At 43.3% G+C, this 26,496-nt stretch overlaps 1 protein-coding gene across 1 annotated transcript in view; it reads right to left on the bottom strand.

Annotated features, from left to right (window-relative positions):
* GALNT5 (polypeptide N-acetylgalactosaminyltransferase 5) overlaps positions 1 to 26,496 on the bottom strand; it is a 75,879-nt gene that overhangs the window by 19,553 nt on the left and 29,830 nt on the right. Inside the window, exons 2-6 of the mRNA XM_077447658.1 lie at positions 16,569 to 16,735; positions 13,041 to 13,160; positions 10,489 to 10,624; positions 4,550 to 4,669; positions 1,578 to 1,695 (exon numbers count right to left, since the gene is read on the bottom strand). Coding sequence (XP_077303784.1) covers positions 1,578 to 1,695; positions 4,550 to 4,669; positions 10,489 to 10,624; positions 13,041 to 13,160; positions 16,569 to 16,735 — 661 coding nt within the window. The remainder of the gene's footprint in view (positions 1 to 1,577; positions 1,696 to 4,549; positions 4,670 to 10,488; positions 10,625 to 13,040; positions 13,161 to 16,568; positions 16,736 to 26,496) is intronic.

The following is a 26,496-nucleotide window of genomic DNA, read 5'->3' on the forward strand; positions in this document are numbered from 1 at the left end:
TGAGATCTGGATCTTGTAAATATGCATGAGATCGTGAAAAAAAAATTCACTGATCTCATGCTGACAGCCGCGATCGCGGCTTTGTTTACATCTGGGAACCCGAGCGTGACGTTATAATGACGCTCCCGGGCCTCCGACGGTCATAGAGATAATCTCTATCGTAGTCATCTGGTGTCAGGCAATTCTTTCTCCAGGCCCCCGATGGCACGGGAGAGGCCAGAGAAGCACCAGATAGGGGTGGGGGGGGGGGGGGGGGCACGTCCCCTCCCGTCGCCCATAAGAACGATCAAGCGGCTGAACTGCCGATATGATCGTTCTTATGGTGCACAGAATCATCGGATAGAATGATATCTGAATGATGCCTCTAACTGCAGGCATCATTCAGATATCCCCACACAAAATCAAGGACGTAATTTGACTATGTGCAGTAGGGAAGTGGTTTTAAGCAAAAAAAAAAAATTGTGATTCTCAATTTAGCCAGAATCATCATGCAGCTCTAATTTCCAGTATTTTTAAAGAGATAAAACATGGGGATATGTCTGTGTATTGCAGAGATGTACTAAATATGTTTCAACTTTTTACTCCTATAGTTTAATCACTTGAGGTCCGGGCCATAGAAGAATGACGGGTACAGTGCGGAGCTCAATTTCTGGGAGGCCGTCATAGGACGTCCTCCCCTTTGCACGCTCCCAGCACGTGTGCTATGATCACAGAGTCACTGAGACTCGGGTGGTCACCGATCCGAGTAAGGAGCCGGTGCCAGCCCCGTACCATGTGATCAGCTGTCAGCCAATGACAGCTGATCACATGATGTAAACAAAAGCTGACAGCGTGAGGAGAAAAAAGCCGATCACTGGCTTATGGGACATTGGTCCCGAAGAGGAAGGAGGCCCATCTGCCTCCTCTGTGCCAATAGTACCCCCTGTCAGTGTCACCTGCCATTGCCACCTACCAGTACTCACAGTGCCCATTAGTGCCACCTATTAATGCCCATGAGTGCCACCTATCAATGCCCAAAAGTGCCACCTATCAATGCCCACCAGTGGTGCCAATCAGTGCCACCTAGCAGTGCTGCCTATCAGTGTAACCGATAAGTGCCCACTATTGCCACCCATCAGTGCCCATCACTGCCACCCATCAGTGCCCATCACTGCCACCTATTGGTGCCCATCAATGCCGCCTCATCATCGTACATCAATGAAGGAGAAAAATTTGCAAATTTTTAGAACAAAATATAAAAAAAAAAGTTTTTTTTTTTTTTAATTCTGTCTTTTTACATTTTTTTAACAAAAAATAAAAACCGCAGAGGTGATCAAATACCACCAAAAGAAAGCTCTATTTGTGGGAAAAAATTCTAGAAATGTAATTTGGGTACAGTGTTGTATGACCGCGCAATTGTCATTCAAAAATACATCAGCGCTGAAAGCTGAAAATTTGTCTGGACAGGAGGGGGGTTTAAGTGCCCAGTAAGCAAGTGGTTAAATAACATAGCATAGCACACTATATGGTCCACTATTGCATTATGTTGATGATACACAAGCATGTACATAGACAGACATACGCATATTAATGGATACCTTAAACGATATTTCCATATTTTCTCCTCCCCATACGTCCAGTCCTGGGTCATAGGTACCGAGCTCATAGAAGTATTTCTTATCAATGGAAAACAATCCTCCAGCCATAACTGGACACCTGAAATAGCAGTTAAAGAATATGTTACCCCAACATTCCATATTCCTAATATGAGCCTGCTGTACCATGTATTTGTATTAAAACATATCCTGTTCTGTTCGTATTGCTTCATTTGTGAGAAATACCTGGTGTTCCTGCCATTCCCTTTGCTTCGCTAATGAAAATTGACCAAACTAGGCATGAGAGCACAGTGTGGTCAGTTCTCTAGCTGTGTTGGGAACTCAGCCTGCATTGTCCTCCATTCATCAGACTTGTGCTGACCCCACCCTGCACAGCCATTCGCTGCAAAAACCAGTGTTCTGCTGTTTCTCCTGCCCCAGCTCACTAAACTCCTTATGCAGCTGAGAACAGCGGTTATGTGATCACTTATAAAAAAGGGAAAGGAAAGGTATATATATATATATATATATATATATATATATATATATATATATATATAATGTTTTTTCTATGAATATGCAAATGTTTTGCCTTTGATTTCTATTTTAAACTGAATGGTTTGTTTTACAAGGACGAGGGTTTATATATAATTTAACCTATAGAAAACATAGAAACGAATAAAGTAAAAGTTAGAAACACAAACGTCACTATGCTGTAGACCAGTTTATTGCCCTTTAGACTTTTGGGGGGCCAGACTGTGGCCTGTGAGAGTAGAAAATGGAATACAGAATTATAGAATAAGACCACATTGATGGTGTCATTGATGGTGTCAGTGAGAAGAATAATGTCCCATGTTTGGTGTCAGTGGAAGGAATATTGCCTCATATCAGTAAATAGTGTCCCAAGGGCCAGATAAAGACAAGCAAAGGGCCGAAGTTTGGAGACCTCTGTTGTACAGCATACTTCAACAGATTCTTCCTCATATGGAAAAACGATTCTGTAGGGTTTCTTCTAAAGGCAAATAGGCTGTTTACTTTGCATGGGAAGTTGCACTTTGCATGCGGTGACATTTTATTTTAAAAAGAATATCTAGTCATGTGCGAGGAAAAGAAAAAAAATATATATTTTGCTTGCGTGTCATAAAAGTCAGAGGCTCCTCACCTCATTCATTACTAAACAGCCTATTTGCCTTTAGGAAATCAATCCCTGTGTGTGTCTGGTTTAGGTGCCCTGATAATGCTTCTTAAGGCCTTATTGGTGAAAGACAGCTTATAGTGAATCACCATAAACTGGATATGCAGCAGCATCTATCGTTATGTTTTACCCTGAGTAGAAGTTGTAGGCCTTCAGGAGATCATAATTTCACAGGGCAACAGGGTAACTCTCAACCTCCCTCCCCAATGGTGACTGGTTTGTGCAGAAGTTATAGCGTCTACAATCTATGGGATATATTTGTTTTATTTTTCTAGTAATTACGACGATCAGTGACTTATAGAGGGGCTGCGATATTGCGACAGACAATCAGACACTACCTGACACTTTTTTGGGGAACCAGTCATTCTAGAACAGAGATCAGTGCTATCAGTGCTATAAATATGCACTGTCACTGTACACTAATGACTCTGGCAGGGAAGGGGTTAACAGGGGCGATCAAACGGTTAAATGTGTGCCTAACATGTGTTGCTGTGTGTGCTGTTTTTACTAAGCAATGTGCTGTTTTTTACTTCCTGGAATCTGATTGGTGGATCTGAAGGAGCCCAAAGAGCTGAAAAACCACGTAGTACATCTAGTACATCTCTACGTTCGTAATTGTAGGCCAACAATTGTGGCCGTGTGTATGCAAGACAAGTTTGGGCCAGCGTCCTCCCGACGAAATTCCACAGTTTTGTTGGCAAAAAGTCAGATCGTGTGTACGGAGTATAAGTGTACAGCAAGGGTAGGAGGTAAAAGCATCTGCCAACCCATTGGGGTTGATTTACTAAAACTAGAGAGAGCAAAATCTGGTGTCGCTCTTCATAGAAACCAATCAGCTTCCAGGTTTTATAGTGAAAGATTCAGGCTGGGTTTACACCATTGCGAATTGGATGAGGGTTCCTCGCATTCAATTTGCAATAGCAGGAGATTTTGACTGACTCTCTATGGAGCCGGTTGTTATATCTCCGCAGCAGGTGCAGTGCGTTTTGCAGAACAATGCTGTGCGTCTTTTGGCCCATTTCAGGTCTGAATTCAGCTAAAAATTCAGGCTGAAATCGGACCTGAAATGATGAACCAGATTGCACTGGACCCCTACTGTGAGACGGATGCGGATCATATGTGAACCCAGCCTAACTGAACAAGCTGAAGTTAGAAGCTGATTGGCTACCATGCACAGTTGCACCATAGTTTGCACTCTCCTGTTTTAGGGCTGGTACCCACTGGCGCAATGTCCAACTTCAAACTGCATGGAAAATCACATGTGATGTCTGTGCGATGCGATTTCAGACATTCAGGTAGTATGGCTGAATTTACATCACATTCAGACCAAGCCCCCACATGACCCTTTTTTTTGGTCTGCAGCAGAATCGGATCACATAAGTATTCACACCCATGCGATCCGATTCCTGTCCGAATTTGCAGTTCACACTGTGATATGCAAACTGATTTGAGGGTGTCATTAACTTTCAACTGACACTCCCAGCAGTTCACATAGGGCAGTGTGAGTTACTGACGGGAGACATGCGATGCGTGGATTCGCAGGGTTCAGCATCGCTGCAGTGTGACCCGAGCCTTAGTAAATCAACCCCATTGCTGTTTTTTTTTGCAATAAGTAACATATTTGCAACATAAAGAACATCAATCTGTTATGAGCAGAGATGTGCAAAAAAATCCCAAAAACATAAAATAGAGCTGCACTTTAACTTGATTGAATGCCCCATTATTGACAGCTAGAGGTGATAATAAAGAATTCATTTCTATAAAGACTAGACAAGCTTACTTTATTGGGTCCATTTCTGTTATGTTTTTCTCCCGAAGAACCGCGGTTGGGATCGGTTTCCAGCCAAAATTCATCGGCCATGAAAAGATACCTCTCTGGAAATTGTCCACCGTCATGTAGCTGGGATATAAGAGTAGAAAGATTCAGATCATCAGGACCTGTGCATTGTTATTCTGCTACAGATGTAAGACAAGGTTACTGTACATGTAGGTCACTGTGCATGGGAATAATAAAGAATACCTTTTCAGGCTATGTTTTAATATTTCAAAAGTAAAGTGGTCATAAAACTGTACATATGCCCAGTTAAGTGATTGCCCTCAGGTGAGGCACAGAAATGAAACAAATCCTCCTACATAAGTTATACCTGTTTATCTGTTGTCTTCTCTACATCCACAATTCATAAAGCTTGTCTGAGTAATTCAAAAATAGAGGGGGCGGAGAACTGAACTCACACACTGCAGAGCTCAGTGAGGAGAGTTCTGACAGCTGATTGGAGGGAAGGGACAGACCCCCTTCACACAGCACACAGGAGCAGCGTTGAGGCTGTCAATCACAGGCTGTGTGTTGGTGATCCCTCCCCATCACCTTTTTTCTCTTGGTGTCAGGAAAACTTGTCAGAAGTGACAGATAGCAAAGGAATGGAGCAGCAGACACAAATTGGGGTTTATTCACTAAAGGCAAATGGACTTTGCAAAGTGCAGTGGCACGCTGCAAGAGCAGCTGCTCCAGAGCTTAAGAAATGAGCAGAAGCTCTGCTGACTTCCATCATCCAATCACATGCAAGCAAAAATGCTGTTTTTTTTTTCCTTGCACGTGATTGGGTTATTTTTTATTTTTTTTTTGCAAGTGAAGCTTTACCTCAAGTGAAGTGAGGTTTTACCTCAAGTGAAGCTTTTTTTGCAAGTGAAGCTTTACTAAGCTCTGGAGCAACTGCATTCTGCAAGTGCAGTTGCTCCAGAGTGATTTATTAAGGGCAAAAAAGTATTTTTGCCCTTAGTAAATCAACCCCTAAGTGCTCTGGCTTGAGACAAGTACACACTATAGAGCAATGGTTCTCAACCTTACTAGTGCCGTGACCCCTTGATAACATTTCCCAAGTTCTGGGGACCCCTAACAATAAAATTATTTTCGTAGCGTGGGTTGTCAGCTCCCAAGGCAAGAGAAGTAACTTGCGCCCCTAACCCACTTATATAGTATTAAAACCCCCTATGGTATATATTAGGATGTACCACTCAGTCCCTTTGTTCTCCTTTCTTTCCCTTTTATCTCTCTCTATCCTAATGTCTTGTTTTTTTCCCCCATCCTTTTCTCTAGCCGTTTTTTTCTTATTCTTTCTCTCCCTTTTTCTTTGTTCCCCCCCCTCTTTTCCTCTCCCTTCCATGTATTCTCTATTTTATTCCTTCTTTTACTCCTTGGTGGAGGGAATGGGATGAGTGGCAGTGCTGGGGGAAGTTCTGATCAGCCAACTTAGGTTCTCTTTAACCTCCCTGGCGGTATGATTCAGTCTGGAATAAGGTGCTGAAAGCGGTACAATTATTTTGCATGAAAATTTGGCGTTTTATATTGTAGGCCTGCAATTCTTAGGAATAACGCTCTTAAATCTGTTCAAACCAGAGTCTAGCAGACATCCCGGGTATGATAAAGTTTATAATATAATAAAGAATAATAAAAAATATTCAGTAATGTAATCAAATCCTAAAACACTGAAAAAGGGACACGTTTGGTTGCTATGGACAATCTCCAAATTCCAGGCAGAAAAAACAGTATTTATAATATAAAAGTGCATGCAGGGCATTGCACAAACCACTAGGGACAAAGAGGGTGTGTCATTTTGTAATACAGCACTGTAATCTGTAAGATTACAGTGCTGTGTGTGTTTTGTGTAATTTTACTTTTTGAATTTGCCGCCGTTCTCCACTCCCGTGCGCCGTAACGTCGCAGGGAACGGAGCTCGGCGGCACTCGGCACTGTGAATCGAGCGGAGGACAGCTCGATCGCACAGCGCGGCGGATATCGCTGGATCCAGGGGACAAGGTAAGTAACTCTCCCTGTGTCCTCCCTGCATCCAGCGATGCGATCCCGAGTCTGGCTCGGGGTTACCGCTCCTGTAATTAATATCCCAACCCGAGCCAGACTCGGGATTACTGCTAGGGGGGTTAATGAAGGTCATCTGCTGATCTGAAATCTGTAGTGAGGACTTTTAATGGCAACTCTAATCACAGGTAGTGTTACTCACTGTGTCTCCGGCTCTGTGGTGTCTCGCAGCAGTGACACCTATGCCGAAATCAGGAGATAGGGTCTCCTCCAGCCCCTCCCACTTCACATTCCTCACCAATCAGCTGACCTCTAGTCTCTGCCCCCCCCCCCCCACCCATGCCGTGAACTGAATGAGCGGCTAGGAAGAGGCGGCCGCGGGCTCCAGGGACAGCCAAGCTGGGCTTCCACAGGCTCCAGGGATAGGCCTGCTGGGCAGTCATGAAAATGCTGAGAGAGCAGTGCGGGCTTCAGGAACAGCCCAGGATTCGGTGACCCCTGGCAAACCGTAATTTTGGGAATTTCCCAGAATGTCATGTGACCTCTTGGAATGTTCTGGAAAGGGGTTTATTATATATGGGACCCTCTCACAGGAGTATTACCACCAATGTACAGGTAGTCAGCATCGGTGCAACAAGCTTCCCACCCTCCCTCGTCACTAAGCACATTATGTGGTCTGTCACCCTTCATATTTGTAGGGGGGACTTTGGTTATAAGGACCGGTTCACACTATTGCGATGGCAAACATCACATGTAATTCGCAGCGCACTGCTGTTCAAATTACATGCAATGTCTGTGCAGTGCGATGTCAGCCATACAGATAGTAGGGCTGATATTGCACCGCATTCGGTCCAAACACGCACAGGACCCTTTTTTCAGTTCGGACCAGAATCGGATTGCATGTGTATTCACACATATGCGATTCATGACCAAACTGTCAGTTCGCAGTGCGATATGCGAGCTGAAATCAGGGTGTCGTTAACATATTTTTTTTTTTTATACATTTATATTTCTTTATACATTTATTTTTTAGTGGCACCATTTGCGCAGGACTTTTTACTTTGTTTATTCTTATGTGATAGTTGGTGTTAACTATTTTGTCCTGCTGCATTTTTTAGCAACACTTGCACTTTTGTATCACTTTCACTGTGGATTTTGTATTGCTATAATTTTAACTTTTCCATTTTTTGACACGTATTTAGTCATTTTTGCACGTTTGAGCACTTAATAGCGCGAGGGTCCATTTTTCACATCGTTAACATATAATGACACTCCCCAGCAGTTCGCATATGGCACTGTGAACTGCCTTGCGCGCCGGGTGCGATGCGAGAACCCCCAGTTGATTCGCAGGGTTCTCACATCACAATAGTGTGAACCGGCCCTAAATATTCTGTATGCTCGAGTCCTTTAAGATTGAGCTGTTTTAAGTTTATTGTTTGGAATTTTATGAATTAACCTCCCTGGCGGTAATCCAGAGTTGGGATTTTAGCAACATAAGCCGTAACCCCGAGCCAGACTCGGGATCGCATCGCTGGATACAGGGAGGACACAGGGAGAAGTTACTTACCTTGTCCCCTGGATCCAGCGATGTCCTCCGCGCTGTGTGTGCGAGCTCCTCCGCTCAATTCACACAGAGCCCGAATGCCGCTAAGCTCCGTTCCCTGCGACGTTATGGCGCACGGGAGCAGAGATTGGCGCCAAATTCCAAAAAGTAAAAAACACACAAAACACACACAGTACTGTAATCTTACAGATTACAGTACTGTATAAAAAAAATGACACACCCCCTTTGTCCCTAGTGGTCTGTCCAGTGCCCTGCATGCACTTTAATATTATAAATACAGTTTTTTCTGCCTGAAATTTGGAGATTGTCCATAGCAACCAAAAAGTGTCCCTTTTTCAGTGTTTTTGGATTTGATTACATTATTGAATAATTTTTATTATTATTTATTATATTATAAACTTTATCATACCCGGGATGTCTGCTAGACTCTGGTTTGAACAGATTTAAGAGAGTTATTCCTAAGAATTACAGGACTACAATATAAAACGCCAAATTTCCATGCAAAATAATTGTACCGCTTTCAGCACCTAAAACCAGAACTAATCATACCGCCAGAGAGATTATTAAAATTATCAGGATGTTATTATTATTTATTGATTTGAAGACACCAATAAATGTGCCGCGGCCAATATTTTGCCAACAAGTGGTTTTGTGTTGTTAATTAGATAGGTACTTGTCCTGTGGTATTCGGGGAGGGTAGGTGCGGCCTGCATTCCCATAGGAATTTTTAATATCATTAAAATACAAAATTACTTGTTTAGAACTTAAAATTCTTATAGCAATTTTAGTGGAGTGTTCCTTTAAAGTAGGGCTTTTTTTCAGCGATAAAGTGGGGGTAGCGCAGTTCTGGCACCTCCAGCACTGAATGGGGTGCTGGGGTGTGCTAAAGGGTCTACTGATGCTGGCTGCTGAGGGATCTTTTGTTAGTGGGGTGGATTACTTATTGCTGGGGAGATTGCTGGTAGGAGATCTATTTTTTCTGGGGGGATCTTATGTTGCTGGAGAGATCTACAGTTGGTGGCTGCTGAAGGGTCTGTTGATGCTTGCTGCTGGGAGACCTACTGTATTGTTACTGGCAGGGGGTTATTGTTGCTGGGGAGATCCGTTGTTGGGGGATCTATTGTTGCTGGTGGTGGATCCTATTCTTGCTGGTAGGGATTTTATGTTGCTAGGGGGTCAATTAATGCTGGGAAGGGTCTACTGTTGAGAGAGGGGTGCATTGTTGTGGGCTGCTGGAGGGTCTATTGATGCTGGCTGCTGGGAGATCTAGTGTATTGTTACATAGAAGGTCTATCATTGCTGGCGGGATCCATTATTGTTGGGGGGTATTTTGCTATGGGGGGAGTCTATTGTTGCTGGGGGGGAGGGGGGGGCAATCGTTGCTGGGAAGTATTTTGTTGCTGGGAATCTATTTTTGCAGTGGGAGAATGAATTTATTGTTGCTGGGGGGATCTAATGTTTCGGGGGATCTTTTGTTGCTGGGGGATCTATTGTTTCTGGGGGAGATATATTGTTGCTGGCTGCAGAGGATCTTGCTCAGAGGTGGGTAGAGGATGGAAACAAGGGGGTGACTCAAAAGAGGGGAGTACCCACACCTATTCTCTGAGAAAAAAAGCCCTGCTTTAAAGTATAACTAAAGGCAATTTATTTTTAGTTTTGGGAGAGAGTGGAGTTTTATTGCTGTCGGTTCCCCTATCAGGGAGATTCACCCTCTCTATTTGTCCTGTTTATCCTTATCATCAAAAGTGAAAGAAAGTCCCCCATATCTGTTTGACCTCAAAATAGTAATGAATGGGAAATCTTCCAATGGGGACACTAGTTCTGGTGACAACAAGCGGCTTCCTCACTTAGGAGGAATTTCCTCTCATTTCCTGTTTTGGTTATGAGACAGGAAGTGGTGTGAAATCTGCCCAATCGGACAAAATTGCAAAAAAATAAAAAAATTGACAGGGGTTAAAACCCACCCTTATACTCTATCCAAAAGGGAAAAAAAGTTTCCCTTTAGTTCTAATGTAAGTACAATTGGCCTGTAAATAGACAATCAAACCTATCCCTAATTATTATTATTATAATACAGGATTTATATAGCGCGAACAGTTTGCGCAGCGCTTTACAATCTAAAGGGAACCAGTACAGTTACAATACAATAAAATAAAAGAGGGTTAAGACTGTCCATAAGAGCTTACACTCTAATAATGGAGCTTCCAAAAAAACAACCCCATGTGAATTTATGGAAGGGCAAGCAGAAAATGTTGACTTCTCGGGGGGAAAAAAGCACATCTAACAACCTGAACACGTAAGCTGTAATTATCTAGGATAGAAAAACAAACCAGCAGCTTACCTCATGTCCTTATCACTAATCACTTCAATTACTGGGCAAGCCACTTTCTTTCTGTTTACTCGAACTTGTTCCAGGAGAGGCTCCAGCCACCCAACATTACATTCGACGTGCGAGTCAAGGAAAGTCAAAACATCCCCTGCAAGAGTGAATGGGCGCTTTATCATCCAGCAAGTGTACAATGTATACAGAGGCCTCGTACAGCATATGTCTGCACTCTGTGCTCTTCAAATATTTACACAAGGATACATATTGATTCTACAACATGACTTTGGGTGGAAAGCAGTTCAACGTAGAAGAAAGACCAGGGAGATTCATGTTCTAGGTACTACAAGGCTACAAAAGGGACCTTTAATATGATATTCAGGCTGGTCCAACTGGAGCCAAGGCAGAATGTGGCTTTCCAAACCTTTACAAAGTACAAGATTAATTAAAATGTTACTAGACATGATAAAAAATTGGGAAAGGGAAAATAGGAGGGAAAATACACTGAAATGGGACTTTTAAAGCACAACATATATCTAAAAACACACTTTTTTAATTATCACTGATCATAAAACATATTTCCCATATTAGTTCATATGACATAATATAATGTGCATATTATAACTTCAAAATGTGATGAAACAACATATATTATTAAAGATGGTTCATTCCTTTCGGACCAATACGTTTCATGGACTTGATCCACTTCTTCTCGGTTCGTTGTAGCCTATAGGATTGTTTCTCTCTTCCTTCATCTTCTCAGCGTCCAGGGGTATCACCCTAACACCCTAACAATTAAGATACCAGGATACAGAATGTTGAATAATCATTTAGACTATTATTTGAATAAAAAATGTTTGACGGCTCCTGAAGAAGTGGATTAAGATCACGAAACATGTCGGCTCGAAGAGAATGAACCATCTTTCATAATATACGTCATTTCATCACATTTTGAAGTTTTAATATGTACATTACATGATGTCATGTGGACTAATATGGAAAATATGTTGTGTGATCAGTGATAATTAATAATGTTGTTTTTAGATATACGTTGTGCTTCAAAAGACCAATTTCAGTGTATTTTTTCCCCTTCTATTTTTCCTTTTCCCGTTTTTATCCCATATATACTAATATAGCGCTACACAGGGATAAAAGTACAGGGACAGATCTACAAAGGGATAAAAGTACATGGATAGATCTACACAGGGATAAAAGTACAGGGATAGATCTACACAGGGATAAACTACAGGGGATAGCGCTACACAGGAATAAAAGAACAGGCATAGCACTACACAGGGATAAAATTACAGGGATATCACTACACAGGGATAAAAGTACAGGGATAGCGCTACACAGGGATAAAAGTACAGGGATAGTGCTACACAGGGACAAAAGTACAGGGATAGCGCTACACAGGGATAAAAGTACAGGGGATAATGCTACACAGGGATAAAAGTACAGAGATAATGCTACACAGGGATAAAAATACAGGGAATAGCATTACACAGGGAAAAAAGTACAGGGATAGCGCTACACAGGGATAAAAGTACAGGGATATCACTACACAGGGATAAAAGTACAGGGATAGTGCTACACAGGGATAAAAGTACAGAGAATAGCACTACAAAAGGATAAAAGTACAGGAATAGCGCTACACAGGGATAAAAGTACAGAGAATAGCATTACACAGGGATAAAAGTACAGGGATATCACTACACAGGGATAAAAGTACAAGGATAGCACTACACAGGGATAAAAGTACAAGGATAGCACTACACAGGGATAAAAGTACAGAGAATAGCATTACACAGGGATAAAAGTACAGGGATATCACTACACAGGGATAAAAGTACAGGGATAGCGCTACACAGGGATAAAAGTACAGAATAGCACTACACAAGGATAAAAGTACAGGGATAGCGCTACACAGGGATAAAAGTACAGAGAATAGCATTACACAGGGATAAAAGTACAGGGATAGCACTACACAGTGATAAAAGTACAGGGGATAATGCTACACAGGGATAAAAATACAGGGAATAGCATTACACAGGGATAAAAGTACAGGGATAAAAGTACAGGGATATCACTACACAGGGATAAAAGTACAGGGATATCACTACACAGGGATAAAAGTACAGGGATAGCGCTACACAGGGATAAAAGTACAGGGATATCACTACACAGGGATAAAAGTACAGGGATAGCGCTACACAGGGATAAAAGTACAGAGAATAGCAGTACACAAGGATAAAAGTACAGGGATAGAGCTACACAGGGATAAAAGTACAGAGAATAGCACTACATAAGGATAAAAGTACAGGGATAACGCTACACGGGGATAAAAGTACAGGGATAGCATTACACAGGGATAAAAGTACATGGATAAAACCAAATTGTATGGGCTAAAAAGGATGAACACATTTAGATTGGGGATTAGTCCAGATATGATTTTTTTTGCTGACCAACATGGTTAGGAGGTTATGCACAAAATCTTTCTCGGTTAATTCCTTACATGTGTTTAAACAGTAAACGAAGCCTTGGACTTGCAGTAGTAAGATGAACGTTACCTGTCGCAATATTTGCTCCAGCAATTCTGGCTCTAATTAATCCATGCCTTTCCTTTAAATGGAGAATCCGCACCTTGGGATATTGCTTCATGTATTCATCTAGATTTTCTTTGAGGTAAGCTAAATCAATAAAAAAAATAAAAAAAACAGATCGTAAAAGATATACAAGTGGGTGTAAATGTATATTTAGCCTCATTCGTCAATTGTCCTAAAGTAGCAGCTGTCACACTTATACTGTACTTTACCCTCGGGCACCCCTGCAAGTCCTATATTCACCTATCTCCAATCCAGAATAATATTACCTATGTAACTGTAGAGCTACATCTTCTGAACCGGTTCTGTGCATGCTCTGTACACTTTCCATTCAATCCTATGAGGGTTCATACTTCGTTGTCAGCTATATCTCGCTAGATCGGAAACTATGGAGTATACAGCTTACAGGAGGGGGCAGGCATGCAGTTACACTTTAAAAAGTACCAGTCATCACTGGGCTTATGGGAAAATATAAATATTCCGTTTAACTGCTTCTGCCCTGGAAGCTTTTACCCCCTTCCTGACCAGAGCACTTTAGGCAATTCGGCACTGCGTCGCTTTAACTGAGAATTGTGCGGCTGTGCGATGTTACACCAAAACAAAATTGACGTCCTTTTTCTCCACAAATAGAGCTTTTTTTGGTGGTATTTGATCACCTCTGTGGGGGGTTTTTTGCGCTACAAACAAAAAAAAGAGCGTCAATTTTGAAAAAAAAGCAATATATTTTTTACTTTATGCTATAATAAATATTTATGCCCTATATATATATATATATATATATATATATATATATATATATATATATATATATATATATATATAAATGTCCTCTGGTTAGGCCAATATGCGTTCTTCTACATATATTTGGTAAAAAAAAAGTGCAATAAGCGTATATTGATTGGTTTGCGCAAAAGTTATACAAAATAGGGGATATATTTACGGCATTTTTATTATTATTTTTTTTCTATTAGTAATGACGGCGATCTGCAATTTTTATCGTGACTATGACATTATCCCGGACACAGCGGACACTTTTGACACTATTTTGGGACCATTGTCATTTCTACAGCGATCAGTGCTTTAAAAATGCACTGATTACTGTGCAAATGACACTGGCAGGGAAGGGGTTAAACACTAGGGGGCGATCAAGGGGTTAAGTGTGTCCTAGGGAGTGATTCTAACTGTGGGGGAGGGATAGGCTATCACTGACATGACAGTGATCACTGCTCCTGACGACAGAGCAGTAGAAACCCTGTCATGTCACAAGGCAGAACAGGGAAATGCCTTGTTTACATAGGCATCTCCCCGTTCTGCCACTCTGTGACACAATCGTGGGACTCCGCAGGACATCGAGACCGTGGGACATTCGGGCACGGCCATGCTGTATGTGGCAGGCGTGTGCCCACTAGCCCCGCAAACTAAAGGGGACGTACAGGTACGCCCATTTGCCCACTGCTGCCATTGTGCTGACGTATATCGGCGTGCGGCGGTCAGCAAGTGGTTAAAAGGAGCACAGCTGAACATCCTTACTTTTAAATATTTTATTTACCTTCCTACTTAGCTTTATTTACTTTGCTTGAGCCTGTCTTTTCAAAGACAGATGTAATAAATCTTACTTAAAGCTGAACTCAACTATATCTGAGCACCAGAACCTGAAAACGCTATTTAATTCACTTGGTACCCCCCCTTCTTCCCCCGCAGCCAACCCAATCACAAAGCGCATGCAGCCTGTGCTGGCTGTGGGGGGGACAGCACCTGAGAGCCGATTCCAAAATCAGCTGGGGTGAGGATACCATTGGATGCCTGGGCAGGTAAGTACCCTAATAGTAAAAGTCAGCAGCTACAGTATTTGTAGCTGCTGACTTTTAATTTTTGGGTGGGGGGCGGAACTCCTCTTTAATGTTGAATTAGAGAATTTAGTTCCTTTTGCTGCTCCCGCCTTGTTAACTGCCTGAAACTCCTAATATCTTCCAGCTTCTCAGTGTAGGAAAAGGCTCCAGTTCTGCAAATTTTTGAGCTGCATTCAACCTTGGAAGAAACGCCTCACTCATTTTTTTATTCAGGTCTGGTTCTCATTTCCAAAAACAAAGCTTTCCAACCTTTGTTATCCTGGGGGTCACAATCGAGTACAATAAATAATGGTGAATAAGGGATTGAAAACACGAGTGTAGTAAAAGTAGACATCAGCACCGTGCTGTACACAATCTGTGCAGACGGTAGAGCTGTGGGAGGGGGTGCAACAGCTCCACACACTACAGACTGCATGTAGAAAACTACAGAAGGGGGCGGAGACAAGACCAGTCCCCCTATATAATCAGAGAGAGCAGCAGTGACTGGTCTTTATTACAGGAAACCTCTAGACAGAGGTAAAGTTTCACATTGGATTGCCACACAGATCTGGAAGAAACACACAAAGCACTCCAAGGTTCCAGTAAGAATACACACGCCTTCTGTATGTAGACAATATTTACTTATCCCAGAATTCAGATTTAAACAGCTTAGGTTGAATGCTTTCATAATATTCACGTGCAATGTACACTGGGCTGATCAATGTACAGTAAAACCTTGGTTTGAGATTAACTTGGTTTGAGAGCGTTTTGCAAGACAAGCAACATTTTTTAATACATTTTGACTTGATATACAAGCGATGTCTTGATATACAAAAAGTGTCAAGTCACAACTGAGTATAAAAGAGAAGAGAGGCGCCTCTAAGTGTAGCAATATGGTTACATTTATTGAAGGTACAACATTTAGCAACGCACATGATTGATGATGAAAAGAGGAACATCTAAGTATGCAGGCATCCGGGGTAAAGCTGTCCACATAGACCATCCTTCTCACCGCCATTGACGTCGTCCCTTCTACTCTGCGACCCACAAGTGGTTCAAGCCACACTTTCAGATCGATCTACTGCAGAGTAGTGTTTCCGGTCACGATCGCAGACTGACAGTGGTGAGAGTCGGCAGTGCGGACGACGGTCTATGTGGACAGCTTTACCCCGGATGCCTGCATACTTAGATGTGCCTCTTAATCATCAACCATGTGAGTTGTTAAATGTTGTAGCTTCATTAAATGTAACCATATTGCTACACTTTTCTTTTATACTCTGTAGCTCCTGCTGGATTTTGCTTTTAATCCCCTTGTGGAGGCTTCCATTTGAGGATGGACATTTTATGGTTACACAACCTGGTCACATTGCTATAATCCTTTTTATATGGACTATAAACTGAAGGATCTATGAATAAATGGTTGTGGAACGAATCATTTGAGTTTCCATTATTTATTATAGGGCAAGTTGCTTTGATATACAAGTGCTTTGGATTACAAGCATGTTTCTGGAACAAATTACGCTCGCAATCCAAGGTTTCACTGTAAATGTTGCCACAGTATATTAGTGCTCAGTGCAGGTTTTTCTTTTAGGAAAGCTTGGAAGGTTTCCACACAACCTTTGCAAATGAAACAATGTGACATGTCACAGCAAATGGCTTACTCTACCTTTTGTGCTACAGTCATCCACTAGAATGATTTCTTTGATAAGTTCGGGAGGCGATCGGTTTAAAGCGCTAAAAACTGAGCGGAGAAGTGTAGACCAAACCTCGTCCACAAAGCAGATGATGATGCTCGTGTTGGGGAGATCGTCATGGATCAGTTGGTTGGAACACCTGGAAAACAGAGAGTGTAAAATTACGATCCCATACTCTGGACAGATGAGTTACTCCACAGGCAACACAAGAAATTCAACATGACTATCAAAGGCACTTTTAGAAGAATTTCATGGATAACTTTAGATGCCTTCAGGCTCTTCTTGTTCCCTTTTGACATTGATGATAACAAAATGGCTGTTCCATTGTTACCATCTGCTATGTAATAGAAAAAAAAGCCTTCTCTTTGGCATGATCCAGAACTTTGGATCGGCCCAGCCTGTCTCTTTGTTGGTGGCCTAGTGTTTTTTTTGTTGTTCTCTGTGACCCAATTTGGAAGATTTCCCAACACTTGGAGGGCTATTTTTCGGAGGGCCGTATTTTTCCTAAAGTGGTTGTAAACCCTAACAAACCACTTTGACCTACAGGTAAGCCTAGATTAAGGCTTACCTGTAGGTCCAAGAAATATCTCCTAAACCTATACGGTTTAGGAGATATTTACCTGAACACAGCCACCACTGTCTTTCTCTGTTTAAAAGAAATAAAACCTCTTTGCATTTAAGAAGTGTCTGGCGCCCATTAATCTAACTCACTATGCCTCACAACCCACTCTGTACAGAAGGATGTCAGCAGTACTTGGCTCCAAAGATTCTCATTAGACTAAAGGAGGCCTGGGATCTTGCTACACATAATACAAGAGATGGTCAGTGACTGCGGACGTATTACAAGAGATGGTCAGAGACTGTGCACATAATACAAGAGATGCTCAGAGATTGCGGCCACGCTGCAGGAAACTGTCAGAGACTGTGAACATGCCATAGCAGTTGCTGGAGACTGAAGACATGGTAAGGAGACAGTCCTAGCCTGGAGACACATTACATGAGACTGATAGAAATCACTACTAACAGGGCAATAGGGAACACACACATTAGTGTTTGCATGTGGCCCCAGGTTCTAGGTGAACTAAAAGGTTGCACTGAGGGTGGAAACCAAGCAGTCAGTGAGAATAATTACTTAACCACCACCCATCCGCGCTATAGCCGAATGACGGCTGCAGCAAGGACCTCATTTGCCAGCAGGGCGTCCATAGACATCCTCCCTTGCTTGAGTGGCCTGCGCACCCTCTGTGGTCAATGAGTCTATGAGACTCGGCTGATCACAGATCGGAGTAAGGAGTCGATCCCGACCCCTTACCACGGGATCAGCTGTCAGCCAATGACAGCCAATCATGTGATGTAAACAGAGCCGGTAATCTCTGTTCACCGGCGGCTGTGAGAGGGACATCATTCCCGATCGTGGAGAGCCTGTGCAGAGGCTTCTGTGCTACCAACCAGTGCCCACCAGCACCACCTACCAGTGCCCACAGTACCACCCATCAGTGCCCACAGTGTCAACAGTGTCACCTATTAAAGTCACCACCAAAGTGCCTCATCACCAGTGCTACCCATCAATGCCACCTACCAGTGCCCATCAGTGCCACCTATCAGTACCAATCAGTGACATCTATCAGTGCCACCCATCAGTGCCGTCTTATCAGTGCCCATCAGTGCAGCCTCATGAGTGAATATCAATGAAGGAGAAAAATTACCCATTTGCTAAATTTTATATATAATATAACAAACTATGAAACGAGTTTAAAAAAAAAAAAAAAATTATATCTTTTTTCGTTTGTTTAGCAAAAAATAAAAACCCAAGTGGTGATTAAATACCACCAAAAGAAAGCTCCATTTGTATGATAAAAATGTCATTTGAGTACAGTGTTGTATGACCGCGCAATTGTCATTCAAAGTGTGACAGCACTGAAAGTAAGCAAGAGGATAAAGAATTGTCACTCATAGTGACCATTACTATATTTCATTCACTAAACTGAGTGACCATCCTTTACTCCTCCGAGAGTGCGGCAAATCCCTAAATTTTGAGCTGCCACCAAACAGTTATTGAGGGTCCGAGCCTCAGTTTTACTGCAATCCCCCCCCCCCCCCAACCACCCACTTTACCCTAATTTGGTGGATGGACGGGGTGGTCTATGTACTTTGGGGGTCTCAAGCTGATGGACCTCCAGCTGTTGCGAAACTACAAGTCCCATCATGCCTCTGCCTGTGGGAGTAATGCTTGTAACTGTCAGCCTTGCAATGCATCATGGGACTTGTAGTTTCACAACAGCTGGAGGGCCGCCAGTTTGAGACTCCTGATGTACTCCATTGGAGTGTTGCACACTAATGCCGCGTACACAAGTAGCCGACTATCCGACGGACTTAGTCTAGCGGACTTCCCGCCAGACTGTCCGTCGGACTTTCCGAACGGGCTACTTGCCCACACACGGCACTTTTTCAGTGGACTAATACGGCGTACTAAGTCCGCCATACTATCCGCCCTACTTTTGAAATGAACGGACTCGCCCACGCACGTGGAGGAAAGTCCACTCATTTCGAACGAGTCTCCAGGTAGGCGGGGCCCGCGAAGGAGACGTCGCTGGCCCCGCCACCTGGTATGGACTTAAAGGGGAACCCCAACGCCGAAAAAAATCGGCGTGGGGGTCCCCCCAGGTCCACATCAGACCCTTGTCCGAGCACGCTACCCGGCCGGCCAGGAAAGGGGGGGGACAAGCTATGTTCTTCTAGCTCTTTTACTAGCGGAGGAGCCCGGCTTTCTTCCTCACCGCGGCCTCTTCTTCCGACTTCTGGGGTCTTGTCCCCCTCTTCGGTTCTTCTGCCGGGCCACCGCGCCTTCTTATAGCTCTTTTACAGACGGTGGCCCGGTCTTCTGTTGCCGCTGTCACCTTCTGTTCTTCTCTTCTTCTTTTTCTTCAGATGTTGCCTCGTCGGATCCTCCGCTCACAATGGCTCTGACCGGGTGCGCGGCGACTTATATAGGGACATCGCCGGATGATGTCCCCGCCCATTATGGTGTCACAGTCCCAGAGGATGCTGGGACTGTGACATCATAATAGGCGGGGACATCATCCGGTGATGTCCCTATATAAGTCGCCGCGTGCCCGCTCCCCGTCATTGTGAGCGGAGGACTCGACGAGGCAACATCTGAAGAAAAAGAAGAAGAGAAGAACAGAAGGCGGCGGCGACAGCGACAGAAGACTGGCCCGGCAGAAGAACCGAAGAGGGGGACAAGACCCCCGAAGTCGGAAGAAGAGGCCGCGGTGAGGAAGAAAGCCGGGCTCCTCTGCTAGTAAAAGAGCTACAAGAAGATAGCGGAGGAGTCCGGCGAGAAGACCCCCGAAGACGAAAGACCCCTGGAGCTGTGCAATAAACTATTTTATCTTGTGTGTTGTGTTTTTTTGGACTTTATTTTACAGGTGAATGGGTAGGGTTACATTGTACCCCATACTCATTCACATAGGGTGGGGGGCCGGTATCCAGGGGCCCCCTTATTAAAGGGGGCTCCGGATTCCGATAAGCCTCTCACCCGCAGACCGCGACAACCAACGGCCAGGGTTGTCGGGAAGAGGCCCTTGTCCTCATCAACATGGGGACAAGGTGCTTTGGGGTGGGGTGGCCGCGCGGCCCCCCCCTTCCCCAAGGCAACCCCCCATGTTGAGGGCACGCGGCCTGGTACGGCTCGGGGGGGGGCTCTCACTCGTCCCCCCCTTTCCTGGCCGGCCGGGTAGCGTGCTCGGACAAGGGTCTGATGTGGACCTGGAGGGACCCCCACACCGATTTTTTTCGCCGTTGGGGTTCCCCTTTAAGTCCATACCAGGTGGCGGGGCCAGCGACGTCTCCTTCGCGGGCCCCGCCTACCTGGAGACCCGCTCGAAATGAGAGGACTTTTCTCCGGGCAGGAAAAGTCCGTTCATTTCAAAAGATTGGAGTGCAAAACTACTTTCTAAGTCTGCCGTACTTTCGGGTCAAAAATGTATGCCGGAGGCTACACACGGGGGGATTGTCCGGCGGACTTCAGTTTGCCGGACTTTTCCACCCGATTGTTTGATCGTGTGTACGCGGCATAAGTCAGGCTATATGACTACAGAAAAAAAAAAAATGCATGATTACCAGCTTCATATCCTGATAGATAATATAAGAGAAGTTATCTGGAATGTAGATTTCGTTTTCTGACCCGGTATCATTTATAAAAACAGAAATCCCCAATAAGGAAGAAATACAATAGGCAGGGCTCCGATAGGAGTAGATAACTCCAATAATATCCAGGCTATCAGCTCTCCCATTCTGTATACTGTGTGTACTCTGGCAGGCTGACAATGTGATATTGGGCGATTTCCAAAAGAACGCCAGTCACGCAGAACTTCTAATCCATCGAGAACGGATCTGCTGAGACCTCTCTAATCTCTGTGTATCTTTTTAGTGTCTAGTGCAAATATAGACAGGGGGCAACCTTTTACAATAAAGTAGAACTCCAGACAAAACTTTTAAAACCCCTGAGAAAGGGTATGAGGAGATCCAGACTAAAAAAAATAAATAAATATGCAAGTGATAGCATAGTAAAGCAGCTAAATTTGGGGTGGGCATCAAGGTTTTAATAACCCCTGATCGAGAAAGGGTTAAAACCCATCTCAGGGTAAATCGGCTCCCTTGAAGTCCCTCCTTGTAGTGGGGCTCGGCCCGCACACCAACGATTGAAGCATTTCATATAATGCAGCTTTCCAATTCTTGGATGTGATGGCTGCCTTGAATATTCTTAATTTAGGCTTGCTTTCATCTTCTGAGTGCACTATATTTGGTGATTTTGGGAGCAACTTGGACAGACATCTGGGCATGAAGTCGCACATATGTCTTCCAAGCCGCACCCAAAGTCACACTAACGTGGCTTTGAAATCATGCAATTTCAGATGAAGTCGCACGACTTCAAAGCCACAGTAAATGTGACCGGGGGGGGTTAGTCTATTGTGTTTCTAACACAGACCAAGCTGTCCTGCAGATGTAGCAGTGAAACAGAGGGTTGAGGCAAATCATTTACCACTGACAGGGGGTGCTTACAATGATCAGCTTTTATTTATTTATCCCCCCCCAAAAAAAAAAAAAAAAAGTTGCTGTAACTGCTTAACCAGATATATTGCGGCAAGCCGGCTCTCCTGCACGAACTGATGTACCTGTACATCAGTCCATGCAAGGAGGATAGCGGGCGCATGCGCGCCGCCTCGCGCCAGAGGAGAGTGCCCGCAAGTCCCACGGACTCGCTGTCTGCCAGCGACCCGATCGTGGTGAGGAGAGGCAGAACAGAGAACTGCCTATGTAAACAAGGCGATTCCCTGTTTTACATAATGACATGACAGATCTACTGTTCTACCCAGTGATCTCTATCATGTTCCTGGCAGCTCAGCCCCCCTACAGTTAGAACACACCCATGGAACACACTTAACTCCTTGATTGCCCCTAGTGTTAATCACCCTTTCCTGCCAATGTCATTTTTACATTGATCAGTGCATTTTTATAGCACTGATCAATGTAATAATGTCACTGGTCCCCAAGTGTCATTTGGGGGTCAGATTTGTCCGCCGCAATGTTGCAGTCCCGCTAAAAATCGCTGCCACAACCAGCAAAAACAATAAAAAATAAGTCCCTAAATCTATCCCATAGTTTGTAGACACGATAACCTTTGTGCAAACCAATCAAAATACAGGTATTGCAATTTTTTTTCCAAAAATATGTAGAAGAATATATATTGGCCTAAACTGATAAATACATTTGTAATTTTATATATTTTTTGGGGATATGTATTTTGGTCTGATCTATATAGTTGTATATAAAATGCACTTTTTATCTTTCAAAAAGTGTTTCCCGGAGCTAAACCTTTCATCCAATTTCCAAATTGCTGCATTTGTACATTTTAAAAGCCAATATAAAGGAATAGTGGTGGTAAAAAAAATCACTTGTGGATTTAATTAACTTTTTTTTGGGTTAATTCTCCTTTAACCCCCAGTCTGGCTCGAGGTGGAATTTCAGAACCAAAAACGGTAACCCCGAGCCAGACGCAGGATCCAGGATGAGGTTACTTACCTTGTCCCCTGGATCCAGCGATGTCCCCCCGCTGTGCGAGCGGCTCGTCCTACGCTCGATTCATCACAGCGCCAAGATCCGTTCCCTGCGAGCATTGCGACGCACAGGGGACGGAGAACAGCGCCAAATTCAAAAAATAAAACACACCATACATATACAGTACACTGTAATCTTACAGATTACATTACTGTGTGAAATAATTTCACACCCCCTTTGTCCCTAGTGGTCTGTCCAGTGTCCTGCATGCAGTTTTATAATATAAAAACTGTTCTTTCTGCCTGGAAACTGGAGATTGTCCATAGCAACCAAAACTGTCCCTTTACATCAAAAGTGGTTTTAGACCAGCTAGAAAACAGCGATAATAAATTGTAATCACTCGCAGAATTGAGCGATAGCGATTTGTGGGGAGATCCGTCATCAAATACTGAAAAGTAATGACAGTGACAATTCTGCAACTGAGCAAATTTCGTTTTTTTTTTTTATTTGATTACATTATTGAATATTTTTTATTATTATTATATTATTATTTGGTATAATTATTTATAGTTATTTATTATATTTTAATGTATGATTTTGTTTAAAATTTTATCATACCCGGGCTGTCTACTAGACTCTTGTTTGGACAGATTTAAGTGAGTTATTCCTAAGAATTACAGGACTACAATATAAAACGCCAAATTTCCATGCAAAATAATTGTACCGCTTTAAGCATCAAAAATCTGAAATAATCATACCGCCAGGGAGGTTAAAGGGGTGTGGAGGGGGGCGTGTCCTATGCCTACATACATTTGCTAGTAGGTGTCCCTCATTCCCATCTCAAAATGTTGGGCGGTATGCAATTGTCAGTTAAAATAAAAGTTAACATAGAGTGCCGTGTTGCCAAAAATAGCCTGGTCGGGAAGGGGGGTAAATCTCCTGGAGGTGAAGTGGTTAAATCAGTCTTGCACTGGGAATCACTACATGACTGCAAATCTCTCCAAAAGATTGAGCCTTATCCAGCAAGGCAATGCAAACAGCGACAATGACAATGCAAAAGCCAGTAATCAGTACCAACCAAATCAGAATTTACTGTCAGATCAGCAAACTATGACTATGGGCATGTACTATAATATATACTGACAATGACTACAGGTATGTACTATAATATATACTGTACACTCTATGAGACCTGAACCCTGTACTGGCAGGTGTTATTTAAACAGCAGAGAGGATTAGTATTGGGTGATCCTCCCATCGGTGGAGATGTAGAGATATCAGGACATTGTAGCTGTAGGAGTTTCCCATGGAGCAGGTGTGATAGAATGTGTCACTTTACACGCACTTCATGGTGACATCACACTACAGGGAGTGATAAGGCAGAAGGCTGCTCTATGTACCTTCTGTGTGAGCCGGCCACCATAATGTGACACCGGCCTATAATGAATCATGCTGAAGGAATTAACTATAAGCTGCCAGAAAACAGAGGGCTGAACGGCTGTAGTGTAACGGCCGGGATTGGCATTTTACACCATGTTTCCGATAATCAGCTCCTAGACCAGCTCTGACAAGCAGAGTTCGGGGACACCTACCTATTGATATGCATGACCTCAGTGTAAAATATTGTTTTATATATTATTTAACCCCTTGCCACCCAGGCCAATTCTGACATTTCTCTCCTACATGTAAAAACCATAATTTTTTTGCTAGAAAATTACATAAAACCCCCAAACATTATATATATGTACCATATATGTTTTTTTTTAGCAAAGACCCAAGAGAATACAATGGCGGTTGTTGCAGCTTTTTATCTCACACAGTATTTGTGTAGCAATTTTTCAAACATGTTTTTTTTGGAAAAAACTGTTTTGTGCTTAAAAAAAAAAAAAACTGTTATTTTAGCCCAATTTATTTGCATAAAGTGAAAGATGAAGTTACGCTGAGTAAATAGATACCCAACATGTCACACTTCAAAATTGCACATGCTTGTGGAATGGCACCAAATGGCTACCCAGCATGCACCTGCCGATCTCACGCATGTGCAGTGCGGTGCAATTTTGGTCAGCTTGGCATGGCACATTTTCCATAGACGCCAATGTTAAATGTTACTGGAGCCGTGCCATGCCAAGCTGGCCAAAAATTTCCAGAGATGTCATGCCAAGCTGACCAAGATCTCCCAGGAGCCAATGCAAAACCAGAAATGATGTGTGCGGCCCCGACCCCTAGAGGAGGAAGTGAAATTAGATATAGGCTTAAATCAGGTAAGTGAACAGGAAAAAAAAAATGCATTGGCAATTAATTTTAAGGATGCACATTAGTGCTGTATGGTGAGGAGTGAAAAATGTGGGTGAAAATCCGCTTTAACCGCCTCAAGCCGATGTACGTCGGCAGAATGGCATGGCTGGGCACAAGCACGTACAGGTACGTTGCCTTTTAAGTGCCCAGCCGTGGGTCGCGAGCGCACCACCAGCGGCGCACTCGCGACCCGGTCCTGAGCTATGTGACCACGGGATCCGCGGACCTGATTGCCGCTGGTGTCCCATGATCGGGTCACAGAGCTGAAGAATGAGGAGAGGTAAGTGTAAACAAACCTCTCCTCGTGCTTCCTACTGAGCCTGTCACTGATCGTCTGTTCCCTGTTATAGGGAAAGACGATCAGTGATGTCAGACACCAAGCCACGCCCCCCTACAGTTAAAAAAAATAAAAACACACATACACACACACACACTTAACCCCTCCCTGCCCCCTAGTGGTTAACCCCTTCACTGCCAGTGACATTTTTACAGTAATCAGTGCATTTTTAATTGCACTGATTGCTGTATTAATGCCAATGGTCCCAAAAATGTGTCAAAATTGTCCGATGTGTCCACCATAATGTGGCAGTCACAATAAAAATCGCTGATCGCCGCTGATTACTAGTAAAAAAAAATGCCATAAAACTATCCCCTATGTTGTAGACGCTACAACATTTGCGCAAACCAAATCAATAAACGCCAATTGCAATTTTTTGAAAAAAAAATGTGTAGAAGAATACGTATTGGCCTAAACTGAGGAAAAAAAAGTTTTTTTATATAATTTTTGGGGGATATTTATTATAGCAAAATGTAAAAAATAATGCATTTTTTTCAAAAATTGTCGCTCTTTTTTTGTTTATAGCGCAAAAAATAAAAAACGCAGAGGTGATCAAATACCACCAAAAGAAAGCTCTATTTGTGGGAAAAAAAGGACGTCAATTTTGTTTCAGAGCCACGTCGCACGACCGCGCAATTGTCAGTTAAAGCGACGCAGTGCCTAATCTCAAAAAGGGGCTTAGTCCTTTTGCTGGAAAATGGTCCGGGGCTTAAGTGGTTAAAGCTTGTCTGAGCTGTCAGAAAAAAGGGGGTAGAGAGAACATGTCACACACTGCAGAGCTCAGTGAGTATAGCTCTGAGAGCTGATTGGAGGGTAGGGACACACCCGATACACACAGCACACAGGAACAGACCTGAGACTGCCAATCAGCTGGAGGTCCCTCCCTGTCACCTTTTTCCTCCTGGTGTCAGGAACTCATGCAGACAGGAGAGGAATGAAGCAGCAGACAGAAATAACACACTTAGCCTTCGTTCACACTGAACACGGCTTTGAAATTGTTGCAACTTCATCTGACCTCACAACGATTTCAAAGCTGCATTTCAGTTCGACTTCAGGGGTGACTTGAAAGAAATCTGTGCGGGTTCTTGCACATTGCACAGATGTCTATTGAAGTCACCCCCGAAGCAGCCAAAATTAGTGCAGGAAGTATTTTTGGAAATCGGTGTGGCGCACTGCAAAGTCGGCGTCGCACTAATTGGGACATTCCC

This window comes from Lithobates pipiens, unplaced genomic scaffold (assembly GCF_037356315.1).
Source record: "Lithobates pipiens isolate NorthernLeopardFrog02 unplaced genomic scaffold, aLitPip1_a1.2 Scaffold_22, whole genome shotgun sequence".
NCBI lineage: Eukaryota > Metazoa > Chordata > Amphibia > Anura > Ranidae > Lithobates > Lithobates pipiens.